The sequence below is a fragment of the Gambusia affinis genome, linkage group LG11 (assembly GCF_019740435.1).
Source record: "Gambusia affinis linkage group LG11, SWU_Gaff_1.0, whole genome shotgun sequence".
In the NCBI taxonomy this organism is placed as follows: Eukaryota; Metazoa; Chordata; class Actinopteri; order Cyprinodontiformes; family Poeciliidae; genus Gambusia; species Gambusia affinis.
In genome coordinates this window covers 12,861,714-12,885,240 of record NC_057878.1, presented here as the reverse complement: position 1 = coordinate 12,885,240, position 23,527 = coordinate 12,861,714, and the positions used below count along the sequence as shown (strand labels likewise).

At 39.1% G+C, this 23,527-nt stretch overlaps 2 protein-coding genes and 1 long non-coding RNA gene across 7 annotated transcripts; 1 reads left to right on the top strand and 2 right to left on the bottom strand.

Moving 5' to 3' along the window:
* Positions 1–550: 550 nt before the first annotated feature.
* On the bottom strand, positions 551–16,475 carry nr1i2 (nuclear receptor subfamily 1, group I, member 2). Of its 4 annotated transcripts, none has more exons than XM_044130978.1 (9): positions 13,018–13,131; positions 9,863–10,053; positions 8,383–8,513; positions 7,020–7,189; positions 6,621–6,940; positions 5,132–5,277; positions 2,830–2,946; positions 2,587–2,692; positions 551–2,481 (listed from the first exon to the last, which is right to left on the bottom strand). In XM_044130978.1, the coding sequence occupies exons 2-9, from the start codon at positions 10,045–10,047 to the stop codon at positions 2,406–2,408; spliced, it is 1,251 nt and encodes a 416-aa protein (XP_043986913.1). In that variant the 5' UTR covers positions 10,048–10,053; positions 13,018–13,131; the 3' UTR covers positions 551–2,405. The 4 variants fall into 4 exon arrangements, with proteins under 4 accessions (XP_043986913.1, XP_043986912.1, XP_043986911.1 ...); XM_044130977.1 differs by lacking the exon at positions 13,018–13,131 and adding an exon at positions 16,393–16,475 and having other exon boundaries at positions 554–2,504; XM_044130976.1 differs by having other exon boundaries at positions 554–2,504; positions 13,075–13,203.
* Positions 11,203–16,539, top strand: LOC122839428. Its single transcript, XR_006372043.1, has 3 exons — positions 11,203–11,445; positions 13,087–13,172; positions 16,414–16,539. It is a non-coding gene; the product is annotated as an uncharacterized LOC122839428 (long non-coding RNA).
* On the bottom strand, positions 16,381–22,929 carry cfap91 (cilia and flagella associated protein 91). 2 transcript variants are annotated; one of them, XM_044130973.1, is made up of 17 exons: positions 22,756–22,929; positions 22,594–22,670; positions 21,590–21,738; positions 21,438–21,500; positions 20,834–20,890; positions 20,557–20,726; positions 20,297–20,474; positions 19,131–19,288; positions 18,901–19,047; positions 18,692–18,816; positions 18,503–18,619; positions 17,998–18,069; positions 17,731–17,877; positions 17,431–17,652; positions 16,895–17,043; positions 16,715–16,806; positions 16,381–16,597 (listed from the first exon to the last, which is right to left on the bottom strand). In XM_044130973.1, the coding sequence occupies exons 1-17, from the start codon at positions 22,841–22,843 to the stop codon at positions 16,443–16,445; spliced, it is 2,166 nt and encodes a 721-aa protein (XP_043986908.1). In that variant the 5' UTR covers positions 22,844–22,929; the 3' UTR covers positions 16,381–16,442. The 2 variants fall into 2 exon arrangements, with proteins under 2 accessions (XP_043986908.1, XP_043986907.1); XM_044130972.1 differs by having other exon boundaries at positions 17,431–17,877.
* Positions 22,930–23,527: the final 598 nt, after the last annotated feature.

Below are 23,527 nucleotides of genomic sequence, written 5' to 3'. Positions count from 1 at the left end.
CTTCTTTTTCGTGGCTTTGGGAACTGATGGTCTGACGGGACACTTAAGCTAAGACCGCAGGAGGATTAAATAAATAACTAAACCTGCATTAAAACAATTTGCACATGAAAATTGTAATTTTGAAAATCGCATTTTCAATGTTAATATTTAATTCCATCTTTCTTGGCATAAATCGATATTCTTACAGCAGACTCCTGTCTATTCAATTAAAACTTGCAGACTTCTGTGGTACTTGATTAAATTAGCATATTTTTTGGTAGGAGATATAAAATATCTGAAAGAAAATGTGATTTGTATGTTTTTGATGAGGGAATAACACAACACAATATAAAGCTCAAAAAAGTCAATTTTGCTTTGTATAAATGATTAAAATAGACAGACATGGAGGCTTTTAGAATTCGGCTGTGGATCTTCATCCCCAGCTAGCTATTTTTACATTTGTCCACCAGGTGGCGCTACATTTCCCCCCCATTTAGAACAAGCAGTTAGATTTTGTTTTCTGCATGGGTGCTTTACTGAAATAAGTATTAATTGATGTGGGATAATGGAGTAAATTAAAAGAAGAGTTTTCATATTTTAGGGAAACAACTGCTTTAATTAAGAAGTGGACCTTGGTGAATGTAAAAGACACAAAGAGTTTGTGATTTTTAAATATATTTATTTATACATATCACTAAAACAGCTTAAATCCTCAGTCAGCCTGGGACATGCTAATCTTCTGAGCTTTAGGTAAAGACAACTCTACTTCTTGTTGTTTCATCTTTCAGCCAAAAGGATTCGGAAACTTGGGTTGGAAGTATCAAGCTTAGAAACAACAATACTGAGGGCAATAGAGGTGACTAATGAAGTCACAGACTAATGTGACCTCATTAATGATAATGTCTGAGCTCTGTTGTTCTGTAAGTGTGACTGTTTCTGATTGCAGTTTATAAGCCTGATCCTTCCAAGTTGAATTTCAGAACTGAGAAAACCTTGTGAACAAGTGAAGTTGTTTATTTTAAAACCTCACAAGGTTAGAAATTAATAATTGAAAACAATTCTAGTTCAGTCAAAATTTACAATCAAGCTTAATGTATTTATTGCTGCAGATTTTTTGTTAAGTGCACAAAGCCTAATTCATGAGACGATGTCCAAAATGACAGTTTATTGATGTTGCCGAGACTTACTGTCCCTGGATGTTTGTTTTTTTTTACTATTTTGAAAGGAAAATATGTTGTCTTTGTAACCCAGAGTCTGCCTGCGATTGGCTGACCAGCACCTCCTGATCTCTCCATACCCAGAAGTGTGTTCCTGAGCTGTGCTGTGTTCAGACAGGCGGAACCCTGGAACACATAAAGCCTGATCAATCTGTGAGATTTGGTTACATTAAATGTTTGAGATTGCATCTTAATCTAGTTTATGTTTGTCTATTGTGTAAAGCTGAACAAGTGTCCATTTTTTCTTCTGTATAGGAATCGCAGAGCCGCCACTTCCTTTAAGAGCATTTTGATTTTGAATCCAACTCAGGTCAAAGTACTATGACATTAGAACTCAAAATTAGATAAACCCATTTAACTCTTTAATCAGTTTAGATAATATTTTGAAAGCTTGTTACCTAAAGTCTGTATTTTTCCTTCAGTAGAGTAGAAGCAGTGTGGCATTTCTGCTTTCTGCTTTCTTTGCCCAAATTAATTAGTCCACAAATCTCAGTGTCAGTGATAATGCATTTCATTTATGTCCTGATTATTACTTCTCTTTGATTCATTCATTAACCTTTAAATGACATCTTAATTGTCTTATTGTGGCTTAAACTAATCAATGTCCTGAAAAAAAAAAATGCACAGAAATTTTTTTTTTCATGTGAGAGATCCTTCAGATTGATTTGATATTACCAGATAGCCTGAGTTTTGAGGGGTTTCTGAACCTTAATACAAATTAACACATCTTTATCAGGCTACATCATAAAAGATTTGAAAAAGCACCTTTACTATTCAGTTTTATTTACAATGAGTGTTAAACTTCTGTTTGACATAGCGCAACAAACACAAAACTGAAAACAACCTGAGGTAACAAGTGAGACGGTGTAAATGTTTTCAGAAGGTTTCCCTTTGCTTCCTGAGCAGTCTCCGTTCTGAGTGCAATGAAAATCATCGTAAACATCAAAACTCATATTGTATCAAAATGCCACAACAAAAGCACCTGAAACCAGCAAATCAGTGAGTCTGTAAAGCTCGCTTCTGCCCAGCGAAAGCTTCTTCACGTTTCCTGAGTGCCTTACATAGCAGCGAATCAAAGGGAACGTCCAGTTCCCGCCCCAACCCCAACGGCTAAATAAGAGCCGAGTGCTGGAAGTGGCCAGTTCTGGGCCTCAGACGTTGTTGCAGGGGTTTTTACTGACCACCTCCATGATGAGTGGAGAGATGGTGTCAGGCTGCACGTCTTGGATCTGCAGAATCTGCTTGCTGTACTCCTCCGTCATCGTTCTCATCTCCGTGAGGCAGGCTATCATTTTGGGATACAGCAGGCTGAAAAAGTTTGCAGACAAAAGGTTTGCAAATATGCGAAGAGGTTCCACGGCAGATGGGCTGACCGTGGGGTTTCACTCACTGTTTTTTGGGGCCTTTTTTCTTGCAGTCGATCCAGGTTTTCAGAGTTTCTGCCAAGTTTTCTTGAACTCTATCGATGGCGGCGGGATGCTGCACTCCAGGACGATCTGGTGGATTGAATTTTAATGGAAAGATCTGAAAATATATTTTCACTATGTGCGCTTGCAGCCACATAGATGTTCGTAAGGTTTGAATATTTACGGGACTTATTAATGATTGATTCGAGCAGAAGTTCTGCTGCTACCTGGAGAAAACAGCGATATGGCCTGGATGAGGGCGTACTCCTCCTCCTGCAGGTCCAGTTTGCGCAGATTGTGGTGGAATTTGAAGAGGGGCTCAAGCAGGAGCGGCTGGAAACCTCCTGGGAGACGTGAGAAAATAAAACAAAAACAGGTCAGTGAACGACAACGAGATGCATGAGCTGGCACAGATTCACCCTGAACTGCATGAAAACATGGAAATATAATCACGTAAAAACAAAATAATAATTGCCATGCCTTGAAAAGATGTATGAAATGATGTGGTTTTAAAAAAATCTGTAAGTTTTTTTTTTTATTCAGAGCAATATTGTCTATCATAAGAACCCCAAACATTCCCTAGAAAGTAACTAAAGCATTTTAAAATCCACTTTTTTTTTTAAAGCTCTGTAGGAAAGTTTTTTGTCTTTAAGATACTGTCTGTTTTTTAGACTGTGTTGCACAGATGACTCAAAATCAAAATACCTCCCAAACAGGCCGTAATGTTTTGCAGAGACTGCCGTTTGATTCAGGTGAGTTGAACCAAGAAAGGAATTAAAACATGCAGGATGCCGTCACAGTTGAACTATTACATCCAGCCAAAGATATCTGGTTTTAGTACGGCAAAATCGAGAAAAGAAAAAAATCAAGATGTGAACATTTCTCTAAGGTTCATTAGAAGAGATTTTAAAATGATTCATCTTTCAATTCAAATGTTTCTGAAGTATCTGAATTTATTCAGTAGCAGTTAGCAAAGGCAGACAAATTAGCAAGTTTCAATGTGCTTTTATTTAACTAAAAGAAGTAGTTTGTGGTGTGGTATCATTTCCTGTTATTCAAACAGAGTGATGGGCACATTAAAGAGATATTTTCTTATAGTTACTGAAAGCTCATACAAAAATGTCACAGACATAACCTCAGCCTACACAAGCAGTGAAGGTAAAGTCTAATGGAAAAAAAGAAATGTGTGTGTTTTTCTTGGGGGGTTTTACCCGTCGGGGGGTCTTTTGTGGGCTCTAGTGTCCCTTATATGAAAGTAGGCTGACAGGAAGAGGGAAGGAGAGGGGGGAAGACATGCGGCAAATGTTGCCGGATCCGGGAGTCGAACCCGCGACGGCTGCGTTGAGGACTGAAGGCCTCCAAATACGGGTCGCGCTATCTTAGTACAAATCAACAAATCCCCAGTGGCCAGTGTCCTGCAACATTTAGGATTCTCTGTGCGTCTGCACACCTGGCTCCATTATTAGTTCATTAGCAGAGCTCTGTCGTTCTTAACTGCATGTTAGTGAAGCAGTTTAACCATTTAATTCAAGTGTGTAGAAGAAGGGACACATTTAAAAGCTTCAAGACTCCAGCCCTCAATGACCGGAGTTTGAGACCACTGGCCTAAATTAATCAATCTTTTTCTAAGAATCTTAAATTCAGATGTTCTTGTTCCTTAAAAAACCCACAGAATAGCTGCTCAGGCCGTTTTGAGCTGTTCAATCATCCAGTTGTTGTCTAAACCTGCTTATTTATGCAGGGTCCAAAAGGATCCCTCTCCCCACCCAATCTTTCTTGACTCCAGAGAATATCAAACAAACCATCTACTGCAAGACCGTTTGCGTGCAAAAAGTTGTGAATATGAGCTCCATTTGGCACGAACACAAAAGCGACCGGTCCAGTTTGACTGCATTCTGCTGAAGTTTCCCTCTCCAGGAATCGAGATTTTCCACAACCAAGAGACAAAGTAGCAGAGAGCGGTTGTGCACACATGACTGTGTTTTCACACAGACCGTGCAGGATACTAATGAGCACACAAGCATTTTGCAGGTTTTGTATGCAATGGCAAAGTGCTGAAAGGCATGAAAAAATAGCACAAACACCACACAGATTTTCCCCAGCTGTACTCTTATCTGATCAAAAAAAAAAAAAAATTCTGTTTGACTCATTTACTTGACACAAAGAGTAATTAAGTAAAATGTTGCGTCATACCTGCCGCCTCTGTAAAATCAGAAGCTTTTGACATGTCCTGAACTGGTTTGGTTATTTAGCAGTGTGGATTCCTAAGACGTTATTTTTTTTTCTTTTGTAAGCTACTTCTCTCAGTTGGCATCAAACTGTTTGTATGCTTTGCTTAAATTTTTACTCATTTTCGTCATGTTTGCTGGAGCAGGTAGACGACATCATCTAGAAACCAACCTGACTAGCTATCTATCAGCAGATGCCGCATACTGCAAAATAAGAGGAGGAAAGAAGAAATATTCGCAACCGAGGTGATTGGAAGCAACGGCATGTTATATAGCAATTTAAAGCACCATTTGATCCCACCTCGCAGTGCGTCGTGTATGCAGTATGTAATACAGCCACATTCCCAGTTGCTCGTCGTAGTGTTGAACACCATGTTGAAGCGAATCTGCATTATTTCAAACGTGGCTCCCTTCAGGAGAGATATCTGGTCCTCAATGCTTAGTGACCTGCAGGAGAGATGAACACAAACCTCGGTTCTCACAAATGCTCTACGCAACATGGCGGGAACAGAAACCTTGGGTCAAAATTAAAGTTTTGTCTTGCACACACATTCGCATGCTTGGATTTTTTTTTTCTAGATTTTGTTCCATTGCAAACAGACATCTTACTATAATTTATTGGGATTTTATGAAGAACACTTTAAATCTTTGCAAATGTTAATCTTTTTTTTTTTTTTTTTTTTAAAGAAAGTTTCAACCATTTCCACTTTCTCTGTTCAGTGGTAGGACGAACAATGTGTCTCATTTAGAGTTTGCCGCAAAACCTTGGAGGTCACCGCACACGTATGCAAGAAGGTTCTCTGATAAGAACAAAGGAAAAATACATGTTTTTGGCCTACATGCAGAATTTGTAGTATGAAGATAAGCCCACAAAAGTGGCAGAAAACTAGCACATCGACCTCAATATACCATCTTTCACATGAAGCTTTGTGGTGGAAACATCGTGGTGGCAGCATGGGGGGTGGGGCGAAGCATTGCTGCAGCTGAGTCAAGCAAATAGGTCAAAGTTGATGATGGAGCAAAATGGAGCTGAATCCATGAATTTCTTGTCAGACGCCAGAAAGGCCTGAAGGTGGACCCAGCAGAAGAACAATCCCAAATACCCAGTCGGACGCACATTTTAATGGTTGGATTCATGTGTTAGAATGTCCTAATAAAAGTCTAGATGTAAATGCAATTCAGAATCAGGTGAAAATCTTGCAACCAATGTTCGCAGATGCTCTCTATTCAATCTCTAGAGAAGAATGTTGAGGAGAAACTTTAAGCAGTCGTATGAAATGCCTGTGTGTAAACAGAAACTGAAACCACAGAAGGATGACCATGTGATGACCTTTGAGCCCTCAGGCAGAGTCCTGATTAGTGAGGTCACATGTGCTTCAGACTATAGAAAGGTAAACATTCATCTTCAACAATAAGGAGATCATTTCTGTTTACGTTTGGCTAAAATCTGCCTTTCTATGTTTCAACAAGAGGAAACACCACTGACGCTTTCTTATGACCAAAATCTGAAAAGCTAGCAACTCCTTTTAGGTTTTAAGGATAACTTGTGGTGCTAAAATCTACAACTAATGAAATATGTGTAGAACATCACAGAACTACATGGAAAGTAGGCGAAACAGCAGAACTCTCACACCTGGCAGAGAAATACACAGAGGTCATTTGTCGTGTGCTGCAGCTATCAAATAAGATATTTTCAATACATAAAAGTTTCTTGATCATTTCAAGTTCAAGGTGTTGGAAAGCCGTTCTGGTAAACCCGTTTATTTTTATCTGAACATGGACATGTTTACCGGAAGTCCTGAAGGCTTTTGGAAAAGCGGATGATGTCCTGGATCATGTAGGTCGTGAGGTCAGCCAGATGCGGGAGGTTAGTGTAAACGCTGCTGTTTTCATCTCCAACGTTGTCCTCGCCTTTTTCAAAGGAACCGGGGAGGAAGAAGCGGGTGGAAGAGGACGAGAGAGACGGGGAGGAGGTGGAGGAAAGGGAGCAGGGGTAAGGGGACTTTGAAGGATCATCTCCATGTTCTTCAGCTGCACACCAGCTCTTCGTCAGGCTGCTGGTCTGGGGTCTGGACTGCTGGTTCTCCATCAACACATCTCTGTCCATGGGCTGGTAAAAAAAAATTATGATCATTCAAACAGTAGCGAGAACATTGACCAATATTAAGCACATGTGCCAAGTCACACACCCTAAAGCCAGTGAAGCGTGAAAATGTTGAGTCAAATGTGCTGCGGAGGCCACAGAGCAGCTCCTCAACCACCTGTTCCTGTTGGGTCGAAAGCTCTGCCGTCGTGTTGCACATCTTTTTCTTCTTTATTTTGATTCTTCGCTCCAAGACCGCTTCCTCCGACATGACCACTGCACATCCGCACATGAAGTGAAGAAACAATATCAGAAATGTTCAACTTGTACTTTGATTTACAAATCCCAGTAAAACGTCAAACGGAAGTCAAGATAGATGAAAACATAATCTTCCAAGAAAAAAAACAAAAACTACTTAACCCTCTTATTTTTGTTAATTTGCTTCTATAAATCAGCCTGTGTTGGACTAATTAAAGCACTTAGACTGCTAATGAGCCTGACTACTGTTGTAAAAACAGGTGTTTTTCTTCAGGTCTGACAATGTGTGTTAGCCTCACATCAAGAAGGAAAACCATCAGCAATGACCATAAAATGCAATTACTATGGTCTACGAACCTAGAAAGTGTATAGAGTCACTTCCAGACAATCGGAAGTCCATTATTCATTAGTGAGAAAGATGATCAATGTTGGGTCCACAGAAATTGCACAAAAAAAAAAAATCAAAACAGTTAATGGCAATATGGGATAATAAAAGAGACTAGAACAGTTTGTTTTGTTTGGAAAGACAGAGATCATATGAGTTAAGATGGATTTTTTTTTTTTTTTTGCCATCAGGCACAGTGTCATATCAAACACAGTGTTAGCACAAAGACCTCAAAGAAATGATCAATTCTGGGGTGAAGACATGATAATTTGGACTCATTTTACAGCCAATATTCTCTTCTTCACGCCACAGTGTTTTTGAGTCAACTGTAACAGCATCAGTCCTGTTCAAGTTACAGCTGGACCTGAACTGGTTCATCAGGAGAACAAACAGGTGCAAAAATGAAACAAACAAAGGTGCTGCACTGGCCTAGTCAAAGTCCAGACTTCAACCAGATTGAAAGTAGCAGTTGGGCATGTTGTGGTGAAGGAGGGTGGCACAAAGTTCCTGTTAACAGTTGTGAGGGAGAACAGCTTGTGTACTTATATTTTCCTCACAACATTGCTATTTTAGTTTTTGATTCATTAAACAATGACCATAAGAATCTGCTGTGGTTTTGTATGCTTAATGTTAGATTTACATAATTTTACATCCTTATGGAGACAAAGTCATGTTAAATATAATGTCTTGATATCTAAAGGCCAAGATGCGAAAGAGAGTTTGCCATTTTTTTACCATGAGTGTATTCTTACTTAAAAACAAAGAAAAATGTTTAAAAGAAAGTGTTAACCAACCAATAGAAATATTATAACTGGATGTTACTCACTGTCTTTCCGCATCCCGATGGCCTGGCATTTTCTGAAGCGGCAGGCCTGACACGAGCGGCGGTTGTTTTTGGTGATGATGCATTTATTCAGGAACGGACATCGGAGCTGCGTTGACCGCTTTATGGCACGTCTAAATTGATTTTAAAAAAATTTTAAATTAGAAACATCCTTCCAACATAATGAGAGAGCATCATAAAAAAAAAATCTTTAGCTCTGAGTGAGAAAAGAACTCTAAATTATTTCCACAAACTGGACTGTTAGATCACAGTTACACGTCTGGGCCGTAAAATAACTTTACTCTAATTTTTGTGATCTCAAAAGTCATATAAAGAAAAGCAAAAGACGGTATTACGTCAACAACATTCCCCACTGTGAGGCCTCCCTGAGCCAGGTGGTTGCCATACATCTACGGAGACAAAACAATAATAAAAAACATGCTTCGTTTTATTTTACCACTAAAATAGACTTTTAAAAGTGCCTGAGTCTTGATGATTGCTTTGAAAATCTATAATTCCTTCTAACAAATAAAACTTCTTTAGGGCATTTTTAAACCTGGCAGCAGCAACAGCTTTCAGTCTCCCAATCTTTTGAAGTTCCAGCAGCTGTACATGGAGAAACGCACTGATGCACCTTTAAGTAGTTCATTCCACAAAGGCGAAACAAAAGCAACAAATTCCTGCTAAGGAGTAGCGTCTTTCTGTCGCACAAAAGCAGCATCAATCGAGGAAAATCTAAAAGAAAAACAACTGTCCCTGGAGGGACTTGGAAGGCCCGTCTACCAAAGGAAAAACAATCCCAGCAGCCTATAAAAAAATGCATGAGTTGTAGCTAGGATGCATTAAGAGGGGTCAGCACTCGTGTGTATGGCCCACCTGTTTCTGAACAACGACCTTAAAGACCTGACTCCACAGTTGATTTTATCTGATTTCTGAACTCTGGCCCTTTTGAGGTTCAACCAGAAGGGGCCAGAAATGCAATCCAGGGGCCGTTTGTGGATGATTCTGTGCAGCATTCGCATCGCAATTCAAGAATGGTCGGAGTTGTACAGGTGGCCGTACAGATGGAAACTTTTTAAGCCTTTATTAGGGCAAGATTGTTTTCTCAAAAGAAGGGGTACACCATGAATAGGTCAACAGGTTCACTGACAATCATAAACACACTTGAAGGCACCTAACCCTCAGATGCATCTGTTTGGATGGAGGGATGAAGCTGGAACGCCTCCCATGGATAAGGAAACATGTTCATTCAATATGGAAGGACACTGATCAGGATTAGAAACCAAAACCTTCTTGCTGCAAGGCAACAGTAGCAGCTGCTTCACCGTGAATCCAGTTACCATTTTAATCATGATGCAATGTCAAAAGTGTGTCTGAGTGCAGCATTTAAGTACCAGAAGCTGAACAGCGAGGAAGAAAATGTGTAATTAGAATCATTTCCACAGATAATGTGACAACAGGAAGATTGCGAGCTACAATTTACCTAAAGAAGCCTTTACAGCCTTCACATGTCAGAGCGTTGAAGTGGTAACCCTTCGCCAGATCGCCGCACACGCCGCAGGCTTTGGGCTCCTCATCTTCTGTCATCTCCTTTTCCTCCTCGTCCTCCTCATGTGGCTCATCGAGAGCTTCATAGACAAAATGGATTTCAGCAGCCTCCCTGCTCATCCTCAGCTGAAAAGCAAAATCTATCTTTTATTAGTTTTTTAAATTTATTTACATTTTATATGTTGACATAAAACACAAAGACCACGATGAGTAAGATAAACAAAAAAAAACTTCCTATGTCTGTGTTTGGTTCCTCATTTGACCCAAATCACAAAGAAACACATTGACGAAACAAGATAGGACAAAAGTTCACAAAAAATATATTAAGTAAATAAAGTTAGAGAGACAAAATAAATAGATCGAAGAAAACGCGAGTTCTGGAAGGATCAGCTGTGCGTGATCTAAAATACTCTACCATGAAAAAGTGCAATCAACGAGGACTGCAACACAGTAGCTGAGTCTCATGAATCTACCTCTAGTTTCTCCGGTTAAAGCAACCAAACATTGTCGGAATGCAGTCTAAATGAATATCAGATAGATTGTTTGGAAAACCAGTGGAAGTCCGTTCTTTCAGTAACCACACAGGACTGCAAAGCTCCAGAATATCATGCTCAGTTTAGGTTTGGAATAACACATCAAAAGTAGGGTTTCAAATTGAACCAGTTCAAAATATGTGATGAATGTAGGTGAGTATTGCTTTACAAAATGTCTTATCTGTAATTAATGATTAAAAAAAGTGACTGTGGAAGACTGCTTTACATTTAAAGATGAGCAAATCATTATTATTGGGGCCTGCCATGCAAAGCAATGGCAGGAACCTATTACTCTACACCCAAGGTGTCTCTTTATTCTTTAGTTCTTCTTCCGTAACCGTTAATAGAGCTCAAAAGGTGGAATGTACCCATATAAAAGTGGTATCAAAACGTGCAAGCCGCACGTTTTGATCCCGGCATTGGAGCTATTACTTCTGGTGGGATTCTGAGTTAATATGACCAAAAAATTAGCAAAAAACGTCCACCATAAAACCATCTCCATTAGTGTGTATTGCGCCATGAGGGCGATTTTTAAATCGCTCTCACGGCCACAAATATCGTCCTATTGGTCTTAAACTCGGTCATGACATTGATAAACATGTCTGCTCCGGGAAAATCTGTTCGATTTTTTTCTACGATGTACGGTTTTCTGTCAATGTGCTTCAGAGTACAGTCATGCATTTTCAGTAAAAACACAGCAGCTTTACACACTTGATGATGAGTCATCACTTCAGCACTGACCATTAATTACCATAGCAACGGCCCCCAGGTGTTTGAGACCGACAGACACAGCTTCTGGAGGATAACTTGTGATTGGTTCAGAGAGGATTGGTGGGAGGGCATTGGAACTGCTCAGCGGTTTCAGCACAACGTGTTCAGCTGTGTTCAACAGAAGTTGGGGAGACGACACAATGTTTTCCTATGAGATTTAAACTCATTGTTTTTTCTAACAGGCCTGCAACGTTTTCACACTCTCAGGGAGTTGGTGAGTAACGAACTGACTTGTTTTAGGTTAATAACGTTAGGCAGAATCATTTATTTCAGTGGTCCCCAACCTTTTTAGTGCTGCGGACCGGTCAACCCTTCGTAAATTTCCTGCGCACCGGGAAGGGGGGGTGCACGCGCGTTATACGCCGGGGGGCAGGGGGGTGCGCGCGACCACTGATTTATTTGACTGGTTTATCCACAGCACTGTCTCCTCATGCAGTCGATCGTGCTGCGGCTTCCTGTGGCATCCACGCCGACTTTTGGGTCGGAACTCCGGGTCCAGACCGACAAGCGCGCCCTGGCAGGCCCCGTTTAAATTTCTTCCGAAATTTTCTAGTTTAGGCTATATAAAGCTCAAAAAGACGATGTAAGTTTTATCCATTTGTGCAGATTTGAACAATATGTGGAGTGCGCCTGGAGGCTTTTAGTAAACTAAGAAATAGTTACATTTTATTTACTCTAAGAGTTTCTGATAACAAAACTGTTGTCCAACCGTTTATGGGAGATTTTCACCCGAGAAAAACCAATAAGAAGTCCAGTTTTCCCATGGTGTGGAAATTTAGACGTACCAGCAGCAAATTGGGGGGAAAATTACGTTGGAACAAGCACGTCCATACAAACAAAAATAAGAGTCTTTAGAGTAAGTAAAAATGTACAACATATAAGAAATACTATTGTGCAGTTATTAAAGATACGAAGAATAAAAGCAACGTGTAGCCAAATAGCTTAATTTAGAGAAAGAGACATTGTTGTTTGTTGTTGTTTTTTTTAAGTACTCTAATTTTATTGAGTTTGGATTTCATTTCCTTTTGGAAATGAAACAATTGTAAAGTTAATTGTTGTAGAACGTGTTGTCTTGCAATCACCTATTTTGGTTTTCATTTGTCATATTTCTGTTACGTTTTGTCTTATTGTTTTGAACTGAAATAGTCACTGTTGCCAATTAAAATCAACAGCCGACACACGATCTGACGAGCAAAACTACCTGCGACTGGCTTTAAAGAGAAAAATCCATGAGTAATAGCTGGAAGTACAGCACTTAAGATGATCGTCTTTTATTCTGAACCTTTTATTCACCAACGCAATGTTCCAACAATGTGAGCACTCTCACCACGTGAAACTGCTTTACAGTTTGCAGAAGTACAGGAACCGGGCTTTTAAGAAAACTCTATGATCCCACTGAAACGTCAATGTACTACTTGGTTTCAAAAGTCTCTTCTCTTTCCCACCCGGCTATTTTTTTAAATTTCTCCGCACCACAGAAAACACACAGCCACCAAGGCTGGACCCGCGTCTAGCTGCCCCACTTTATACATTTCGCTGTCATGCTATAATTTGTTAAAGCAGTGAATAACCAATCCAAACAAGCGCTGCTATGTTTAGACATAGACGCTTCAGTTTGGGGTAAAAGTGCTGATTCAGAACCACACTGTTGCTTTAAAACGCTTCATATTTGCACAACACCTCGACTTTAATAACGATACAAACATGTATGCGTGTGTGTGTGCGTGTCTAGGTGCGCGTGCGTGCGTGTGACTTTCATGTAGATGTTAACCCTTATTCCCCTCACCTGGTTAAAGGTCGATCTTTAATCAAACATACAGTCGGGGTCAATCATGTTTCTCACTTGAATTTCCAGATGTCCAGCCTGTTGCGGTCCTGACACCTTCGCCGCGAGTCTGACCCACGCAGGACTTCAGGATTTTTTTTCTTGGCGCACCACAGGTGAGAGCCACTGCTTGTTTATCCCGCCTGGTCGGACCTGTTGCTCGCCTTGCACATTTTGTTCGGGGCTGGTTACTACAAGTGTTTCTCAGGAGGGCGGAGTTTAACCCCGCCCACACCGATTACAGCTGTTACCTTGGTATCCACTGACGAAACCGAATTTATGTTAAAACTGCTTGCCATGCACTGTGCGATCACTAGAAAGCAGAGGAACTGTGTTGACGTAAAAGTCACTATAATGCCACGTACACGCTCATAGTGTCTTTCTCCGTTTAAGCTTTATTTTAAACTTGAACAAACATGGAATATATCTACAAAATAAATAAATAAAAGATAAAATAATACCAACGCAAACATAAGACACAAAGTAAAAACAGTTATGTGACATTTTACAAGAAGTAAACATGCTAAGTCTTTATCACTAGAAAGGACTGATGCACAGATTTTCCAGACTGATACCAGTTTCCAGTTTGCCAAGGAATTCCTATTTTGACCAAATGAAAGAGGTAAAAATGTAATAGTTTTGTTCATGAATGTAACAGTTTTGAATGAAAATGTATAACGAAGGTTTTCCAAGATGATCCCCCCCATTTAAGCGTTTGCCCCAATCCGATCTTTATTAAACTTGAAATTCATTATTGGTGTATTTATCAATCAAAAAAAAATAGGAAATACTAGATCTGATACATTTCTGAATGAAAAAATCTAAATTTTGTGGAAGAAAAGGATTCTTTTCCGTGTTTGACCTACTGATAACCAGATTAAAGTTCATCACTAAAAGGAGAGTGTAATCAATACCGATTTCACACTTGCTTTATTGGTACATCTGAGGACTTTATAGCCCATGTTTGCAATATTCTAAAATATTGCTTCATTTGAATTCCAAATTGCATTTATCATCTTATGTTTTATCGATCGTCCAATAAATAAATAAGCAAGAGTTTTGTCTTGTTTTTTCTTTTTTTCTTTTGTTTTTCAAAAACAACATAAGTGTTACAAATGTTTAATTTTAGTGGGGAAAAACGTACAAGATGAATAAATTCAGAAAAGAGGTGGATAACTGTTACACTCTAATTTATAGAATAGTTTTATATTTAGATCTAGAATTTTTGCAAATTATTTCTTTATCGATATACTAATGCATATCAACAACCATAAAAAAAGATGTAATTGCATCAAATACTTCCCTGAATTTGTGTATAAAGCAAAATGCTTCTTTTTAATGTGCAAACATATTTAAATAAATAGATAAGTAAGTTTTGATCTAGTTGGAGAAATAGTGTCCATTTTAACATTTAACGTACTTTTTGTTCACTCTTAGGGCGGAATCTGAAAAGTTTCTCTCTCCCTGGTCCAATCTCTTCCACTTTGAGCTCAGACTGGACCATTCTGCCCTCTAGCGGCTAAAACCCCAAACTCCAGATTGGAGACACAATTACTACACAAAGATTGGGTTTAGTCCAAGACCAGAATAATCTAGTATAACTTAATCCAATGTTTATAATTAGTGCTACATTATAAAGTTTCAGATTGATGTAATGAAGGCCAGAACATACTAATGATGTGGATGATGGCAGAGAAGAAGAGATTCTTTGAAAACCTGGAGAATATTTGTATTTGATCTAAATCAATCTGTGTGTACTTGTCTATATTACATATAGATAACTTAATTCACAATATTAATCAATAGAGGTCATTCTTGACCTCTATTGATCACAAATCCTCACTTTTCTTTAGCTGTTCTACAGTGATTTACTGTTAGGAATAGGGTATGAATGATTTAGGAAAACGCCTTGCTGACGCATAAATGCAGTTACTAAAATTAATAGAAATCCAAGGTCCTCCGTTTGTATGCGAGTGTCTCAGTAATTGGAGTTTGACCACTGACCTATCAGAGAAAGGAGAAAGATAAGAGACTGTATTGTATAACTATTATAATATCAGGAACTGACTTTTAACGAAAATTATTTCAAAGTTCTCACCTGTGATAAAAAGCAATTGGATTTTACACAGCCTCGAGGAAAGGTTTACCGTGTTTCTGTCGGCCTTATTTCACGAATGACTCACTTAAAATGTACATGCTGTTAAAAATAAAGTTGGAAAGCTTCAACAGCTTTATTTGCTGTCCCATCAAAGACTTTTCCTGTGCTGTCCTGCTTCAAACACAGCACAAATAGGAGTTCTGGAAGATACAGGAATAATGAGCTGAGCCATTACATCCTGCAGCAATACCAAATATCTACAGTGGGAGTAGTGGAGGGACACACGCCTTGTACATTCATTTACAGGTTTTTATGAGTCCTGTACAACCCAGCATCTTCCGCAGAATGGCACTTAATAGGAATGTGATCTCCATCCAAAAAGCCAATTACTCCAGGGATGTTCTCACACACCTGGAAGGTGGCCTGATCAACCGTATCTGGGAAACTGATGAAATCGTCAGTTCTCCTTTTACGTACTTATTGCACTGCAGACATTGAGCGCAATTTTTCACAGCTGATTCAGTTACATTACATAAGTCTGTTGTAACCACGACCTTAGGTTGACAACTACTTTAAAAAAAAAAAAAAAAAAGCTATCCGAGCTCCCATCTCTTGAGTCGCACACAAACAAAAGATTTCGGGTGCACTGTATTTTTACATAAGTGGCCACTTCAATCAATTTCTTTTATTTGGTTTTGGTGGTATTGGTTCTCCAGCATCAATGATATTGTCAGAATAATCTGTAGTTACAGTAAGTTTAATATAAATCATTATTTGGACCTGAACTTAAAATGGCTTAAAGTATGATTTGTACTGGGGCTTAAACCCAGAAAGAAAAATTGTTCCCAAGATTACTAGATTTCTGTAGGAGGGAACATTTGAAAGATACAAACAACAAAAATTAAATCCAAGTTTCACTCAGTAATACAGACTCAAACAAATATTAATTCTCCAACATGCTATTAATTGCTAAGATGGACAAACACACAAAAACCTAAACCTGTAAGTATTTTCCGTCAGTCCTTTTAGTCGAGGTTTCCATCAAAACGTGGGCTGAAAATAATGTTTTCATTAAATATAGTATTAAGTTCGTGCTCCATATTAATTACTTTAGATCCAATGAATCTCTACCTGACTTATTTTCCAAAAAACCTACAATGGGTTCTATTAGACTGACAGACAAACCTTGAAGATAAGTTTTGCATCAGATATTAAAGCTACACAAGTTAAATTTGAACCTTTACTCCTTTGTTTGCTAGGATTGCGACTGCTGTGGTTGTTTTCTCTGCTACTCTTGGGTCTCTTGGCCCGTCTTCGCTTCCTCAGCCGGCCCATCAGCAGTGCTCTCCTCTGGAGTTTCGGGTGAATGGATCTCTGCAGGGACTTCAAACCCATGAATGATCCTCCTAGCTGCCTCCAAGTGTCTCAGCTGCTTCAATTGAACTTGAAGAACAACATGAAGGTTCAACAAACAAAGAAAGAAATAATAAGTTACCTGACATTTTCACATCCGAGGTTTTTTTTAAATTATTTCTACCATCCAAATGTGTGGACACAAACCTCTTCGCCTGACTCTCATCTTCTCAATCTCGGGAATAAGAAAGCTGTACACCAGCTCTGACACGATCTCCTCTGGCTGATATTTGTCCATGCTACAGAAAATATATACACGTTTTATTATTTTTTGGTTATAATTTCTGAACAAAACGTTTTAACAGATACACTTAAGTCATAGTTTACCTTTCCTCCATGGCATAAGCAATGTCATTGAGCTGCTGTGCCTTCTTGTGGATATCCTCCCTGGCTTGCTGTTCGGCTAAATAATCCACATTTCTCAAAATCATGTCCTCTAAATACATATCCACGCTTTCCTGGTGCACCTGCACAATCTGACACATCAAAGTTTTTATGTGTTAGGTGAATATGTAGCTGTAGAGATTTTCAACATTGTTTTATTACATATTTCAGTTGGAAACAAACAACTAATCAAGACCTGACACCTCGCAATCTTAAACATTATGAACACCATGAAGATCCAGCATCATGGGGTTAAAATGCTTCGCTTCAGCCTCACTTTTCAGACTACCATCATCCACAAGTTCAACATTATGCACTAGGTCATCTTTGTCCGTCAGAAAAAATCTCAATAAAATACAATGAATATTGCAAGGTGAAATAATCAGAAATCTACAAGACATTTAAATACCCCTGCAATAATGCTGTCTTATTTTCAGCATAGTGTCTTTTCTTACAATGTCACACAAGATGGTACTCACTTCTCTGAAGATCTCGTCTCGTTCTTGTCGCCTGCGCTCCTCCACCTGACGCCTCCCGCTCTCCTCCGCCTCCCTTCGACGGCGCTCTCTCTCAGCCAGGAGCATGAAAGCGTGGACCCTGCGCTCCTCCTGCAGATGAATCAGCTCCTGGGACAAGATGAAGAACACCTGCGCGAGGTCCACGCCGATCACCGCGGCCTGACGCGCTTCCCTCGTCGCGGCCTGCGGAGGAGAAAGACCACGTGAGACAGGCTCATTGCTGAGCTTGTATCGCTTAGGACTGGTTGCAATGAGCTTCACCTTCTCCATCTGTTGATCTCGCTCTCTCTTCAGCATCAGTATGTGGTCTTTTTCTGCTTTCTGCAGCTGCTGCCCCCTAGCCTGCAGAGCGTGAACTTTCCTAAGTTCCCTGATGAGCTCCAGCTGGTTTTCTTTGCCCTTGAAGATCTAGATGATGTCACATATTGAAGAAGATGGATGTATTGCATGCTTTGTACTAAAACAACATGCAAATGCTTCTATAGGAACTTTGAAAATTATGAGCACATAATGCCAGCTTGTACCAACCTCAAACTGGATACTTCTTCCCCTGAGTAGCTTCTGCAAAAAGATGACGGCAAGCTCTGTGTTCTCATCCTCCTTAATGAAGAATGACAAGTCAGTTCACAAGTACATTTTCTAATACAGCGCTGATGTACAGTTTTACTTGTGTCACATGATCATCTTCTTCCAAATGTTTGCTGTTTTCCCTGTATGGTTTATTGAAGCTATTAAATAGTTTGGTCAGGGATTTTTGTTTTTTATGAACTGGGTGACTTTTGAAAGCACTTGGCCAGACTGGACTTACTAATGTAGAGTAAAGAATAAAGGGGGATAAACCAATATGAACACCTGAATTAAAATGTCTAAAGGAAAAAGTCACAAATTGTTTTACTTCCACTCCCAGTTTGGCAGTACTTGTTGTTGGTCTTTGTGGTTGCAACAAAACAAATGTTGAAGATTTCTGGAAGACTTTTGCAATTTCTTAATTGACAAGTTAAAAATAAGTAATTACAAACAGTGATTAACTGACCTCTGAAGGGATTTCCACTGCTGGAGTGACAGGAGGAGTAGGCAGTGGCTTCTCTTTTCGAAACGGAAAACGGGGAACCTTCACTGCAATCTCCTTGCCCTCCTCGTCCCTGACAGCCTGTATAACCACAATTTGTAATGAGCATGAAAGCAGATGTTAGATGATACTCTCACTAAGCTTTATTTTTACCCTGTAATCCTCCAGTAGCTCCACTGCTATTTGTGCAGGAGTCTTCTTTTTGCTCTTAATGTCTCTCCATTGTTTCTTCACTTGTTTCAGTGATGCCTCTAGTCCTGTCTCTAGCTCTTGTAAGCCTATGTATGATCAAATGTAAATACTGTAACAATATACCTGCACTGTGGGTCAGCAGTAGCATTTGCTAAGATTTTTAATCAGACCTTTATATGTGTTTATGTAGTCACTGTTGAACATTTTCATATTGCCATAAGGGAACTTGTCATTGTGAGTCTGAAAATCATCAACAATGTCCCGTCGCTGCAGTTTTCCCTCCACATTTTTCCTCTTAGTTTCCAGTTTTCTTATTGCTGTAGACATGAGAGTGAGTGTGAACAATGAGAAAAAGCCTTCGTTAGTGTGTTGTTCTCATCCAACCTATGGGATGTCTTACATCTTATGTATGCGTGGTGGGATTTCTCAAGTCTGAGCTCCCTGTCCTTCAGGTGCTTAGCATATAATTGGGTTAGTCGGTCATATGCAGTATCCTTCTGAGCTTCATCTCTCTGCCTCAGCAGCTCCTCCAGCACAGCAAGGCGGGTCACCTGCACTCTGCTCAACAAAGAAATAATTCTGGGTTTAGTCTTAAATGAAATACAAAGAGCTTAGGGAGCTTTTTTTATTTCTGAAAACTGGAGAGCATCAAAAACAAGCCCGAAAGAACCCTGAGTTGGGAAAGTCACTTCAAATAACTAAACTTTGGTCTTTTAAATTCAGTTGTAGAAAACGAAAATACATCCTCTTTCAAACTCAGACTTTTCTGCATGAGAACCTAAACAGATTTAGTTCTAAAAAACAGGATCTAAAATGTAGACTCAAGAAACAAAACTCAACAAATTCCGCAAAAAAAGAATGGCAAAATAGTATAACTATACGTAAATAATAATAATAATAAAGTACACATTTTCTACTTTAATATTTGAGAGGAAGTAGCAGCAAGGCGGTGCTAATTGACCGCATTTCATGAACTGATCATTCTCTGTGCGGTCGCCTCTATGAAGGCAGTGAGGAACAGATAGGTGTGTGCTAACACAGAGCCAAGACAGAAAGACATCAGCAATATGTTCAGAGAACTAACTCTATCTGACTATCTGGAAAGGGGCATATGGTAACTTCTAAACATTTCCGGAATTCTTCATTGCACAATGAGAAAGATTATTTACAATTAGAAACCACTTAAAGCCACTGGGGATTCTAAAAGCTATTAGGTCATGGAGTGTAGTTTTTCTTTCAGTGCTTTCCCATTTTGGCTTCATGTTTGTGCTAGAAATAACAACAGATGAGAAGTTTGTTCTGTTTTTGTAGAGTAGATGTCATGACTACATAAGGGGATACACTCTTTCTGACATAACCGTTTAGTAGGAATTGCCTATGAAATATTTACATTTATCTTTTAGGGGCACACCAGTTTGTAGATTTTAATATATTTTTTTTGAAATACAGATTTTTTTTTTATTAAAAAAAGAGAAAGGAAATAACACCTCACATTGGAACTTCTGGTTGTTGTTTATATTGTCAGGTGAAAAAGCAAAAACACGTTGAAAGAAAACAGCAACTCACTTCTCAATCTCGCTTTCCCTGAAAGCCCACTCCTTGGCTTCCATCTCCTCCATCATGCGCCTCCTCTTGTCGATCTGGTTTAGGTCGTGGCGAGGAGGAAGGGTGGTCTCCCAGATTCGCTTTTCACGCGCTCGCTCTATCATTTCCACCTCAGCAAGGCCTGCTGGCAAGCCATGACCTACGAGACAGAGGTAAGCTGCATTGTGCGGCTCGGAGAATGGAAATCTGAGGCGTTAGTATGATGTCAGTTGAGCTAATACCCCAAGTCAAAGTTGCCAGTTGCAGGAGTTCTGTGGGTGTCATCCCACGCTGCACCACATACTCAGGACTGTATGGGTCAGTCTGGGTCTCACTTTCTCGGAAGTCCGTCTGAACCCCCAGAGAGCGCTTAGCGGGCAGCTGCTCCTTAGTAGTGGTTATAAAATCTTCCCTGCAGTTTTGCAATCAAAAAGAGAGCATCCTTACTGCTAAAACAGAAATAAACCACTGACACAAATAGAACAACAACAAAACATAAATCTATCTTGAGCAACTTACTCTGCAAATTCAAAGACAATATCTGCTGGGAACTTTTGTTCAAATGGAATCCAAGGCCTAGATGAGAGAAATATGTATTATACGTCATATCAGTGTTTACAGAAGCATTCACTGTCAAAGACTGAAATCAACCATCTTTCTTTGATCGACCTTAATCTATGATTGTCAGATCGGCGACTAAACATTTGAAACTTTGACTAAATGCATTAAAATTAAGACCCCCCCACCATTTTCAGTCTATAAACACATCAACCAAAAGAAGATACTTTTGGTTCTTTTAAGCATCAGTAAACACTGATGCTTAAACTGGCATGGTGAGATAATTATATAAACTTCATTTTTCACTGGACTCAAATCTAAGTACCTCTATCAAGAAAACCACAACAATCGTTTTTCCTTATATATGTTATGATGGATTAAAATATGCATCCATTGACAGTGGAATTGGTGGGTGTGGCCTCAAGAACAATAATACCAGTGAGGAAAAGTCCGATCAGTGCTTCTGTCTTTATTTATCCATTTTTTTTTTTACTGTTTTAGTGCAAGTTAAATATATGCAGCATGTTAAAATCAAAACATTAAAATGTGTAGTGGAAAACCAAACCGTTTATAGTATTTCCAGTAGTCAGCTCCAGTCACAAGGCATGTTTGAGAATTTGGATGAATCCTGTTAGAGAGATAACTCAGAATCACAACTCGAACACAGAAAAAGGTTGAAGGGTGGCGATACAGAGCGAAGCTGCTCATTTTACTCACCCAGCCAGTTGCCGCAGCGTCTCCCTGCGTCGCTCAGCATGTGCTTGCCAGCGGTAATCAGAGCGGGATGGCATTGGCTCTGCTGGGTCCGTTTTGAAGGTGAGCAATGGCTCACCGCAAAACATGTAGTCAGACTCATGTAGTTTTCTCTGAGTGAGATAAAAAGAAAAATATCAGGTTCTGCATTTTGAAACATCCCAGCCAGCAGTTAAGTTAGGGTTTCATTTGATTTTCACTTACATTTGTATTTTTATCACTTACAACTATTTACTATTGATAGGTATAGTCTTATCAGTTTGTTCATTTGCGTTGACTTTCTTAGCTATTTCTTGTGGGGTGTTCTCAGTGCAATTGAATAATTTGTATTCACTAAGTAAGATTCCAGATTTTCTTTTCCTCATTCCCTCATTGTTTATTTCATAGGAAAACCGATCTGCAATGCTAAAAGATGTTTTATTTTGCACTAATACTAAATGTTGTGTTTCCATTAACTGTAAGAAGATCATCATAATTAACAAAAATAGAGCTTTGAACACATTAATCTTTGTGTAATTAAGTCATATAATGTGTTTCACTTAGTGAATTGAGTCAATGAAATAAATTACATTTTCAGAATTCTAATTTATTGAAAGGCTTTGTATATTTCTCAATCAGTTTTGCTGATATGGATTTGATCAACCAAAACGGGTTGATCAAATCAATGACGCGGATTTTGATCAAAGGCCTAATTTGTACTCTTCCAGCCTTAGCAAAATCTTGGATACTAAATTGTCTCCAAGTTTTAGATTTTTTTAAAAAAAAAATGGTCAAAAGCTTTTTATTGTCATTTAGTCTACAGCACAACAAGATTTGGAAAGCATCACATTGACAAATTGTATCAGACACCAATCTAATCGATATTAAAAACTGTCTGCATGATTGTAAATAACCAATCAAGGTTACAAATAAACTAAAATATAATAAAAGTCAGTCCTACATCCAGTACGTGTGTGGTATCAACTCACAAATCGTTCCTTTGTTGTGAAAGCCCTAACCCTGGGCCTGTGGTGGTGCCGCTCTGATGGCACGGTGTAAACTGAATCTGTCACAAAAGGTTCAATGACTGTTAACCAGCTTACTGCAGCATGCTATCAAACGTTACCGTTCTTCCAGCTACATTTACTCACCATGTAAGCAGTCAGAAGGCCGCCTAGATAGAGCAGCTTTAAAATTATCTTTGTTCTCATTAATAATTCGGGTGATGGCACAGCTCATTTTGTTAGTGGGAAATTTGCCTCAACCCAGTTCGTGTGCTTGCAGCGATGTTGAAACTATCCCGTGCGTGGAAAGCATTCAGCGCTGTAACCATGGAGATGACAAACTGAACGTCAGGAAAGGGGAGGAGTCCCCAATGTTTTTCCGGTGTTCTGATGGGAAATGCGTTTATTTTGTGGGATCCGACTCATTTGGCTTAGTTCACCAACATTGTCCCCTTCGTTTGGCTCTCAAGCGACTTTTCTATTTGTACTACTTCTAACCTTCACTTTAAATCTTTTCCACACTTGTGGCCTTTGCGATGTCTACCATCTGGTAAATTCAGAACAAGTTCACTTGATGCAAAGTTTAAAAAATAAAATAAAATCTCATCTGACACTCAGCTTTGCATAATATAGGAAACTACTGTAAAGAGGTTGGGGTTGCAAACACTAACTCACTTCTTCCTCATCTGCATTTATAGATTTTGGCAACCTTTACTATAAATGATTAATACACTGGGCATTACTGACTCAAAAATTTCTTACAAAGGTTTTCAAAGTTTTATATAAAATAATTATTTTAAAAAACAATTGTACAATTAGTAATTTAGGGGAAAAAAACTTTACAACACTGGCTAGATTAATGTGTTCTTGCATATTTCTGGCAAATGAAAGGTCATATCTTCAGACATGACACGTCATT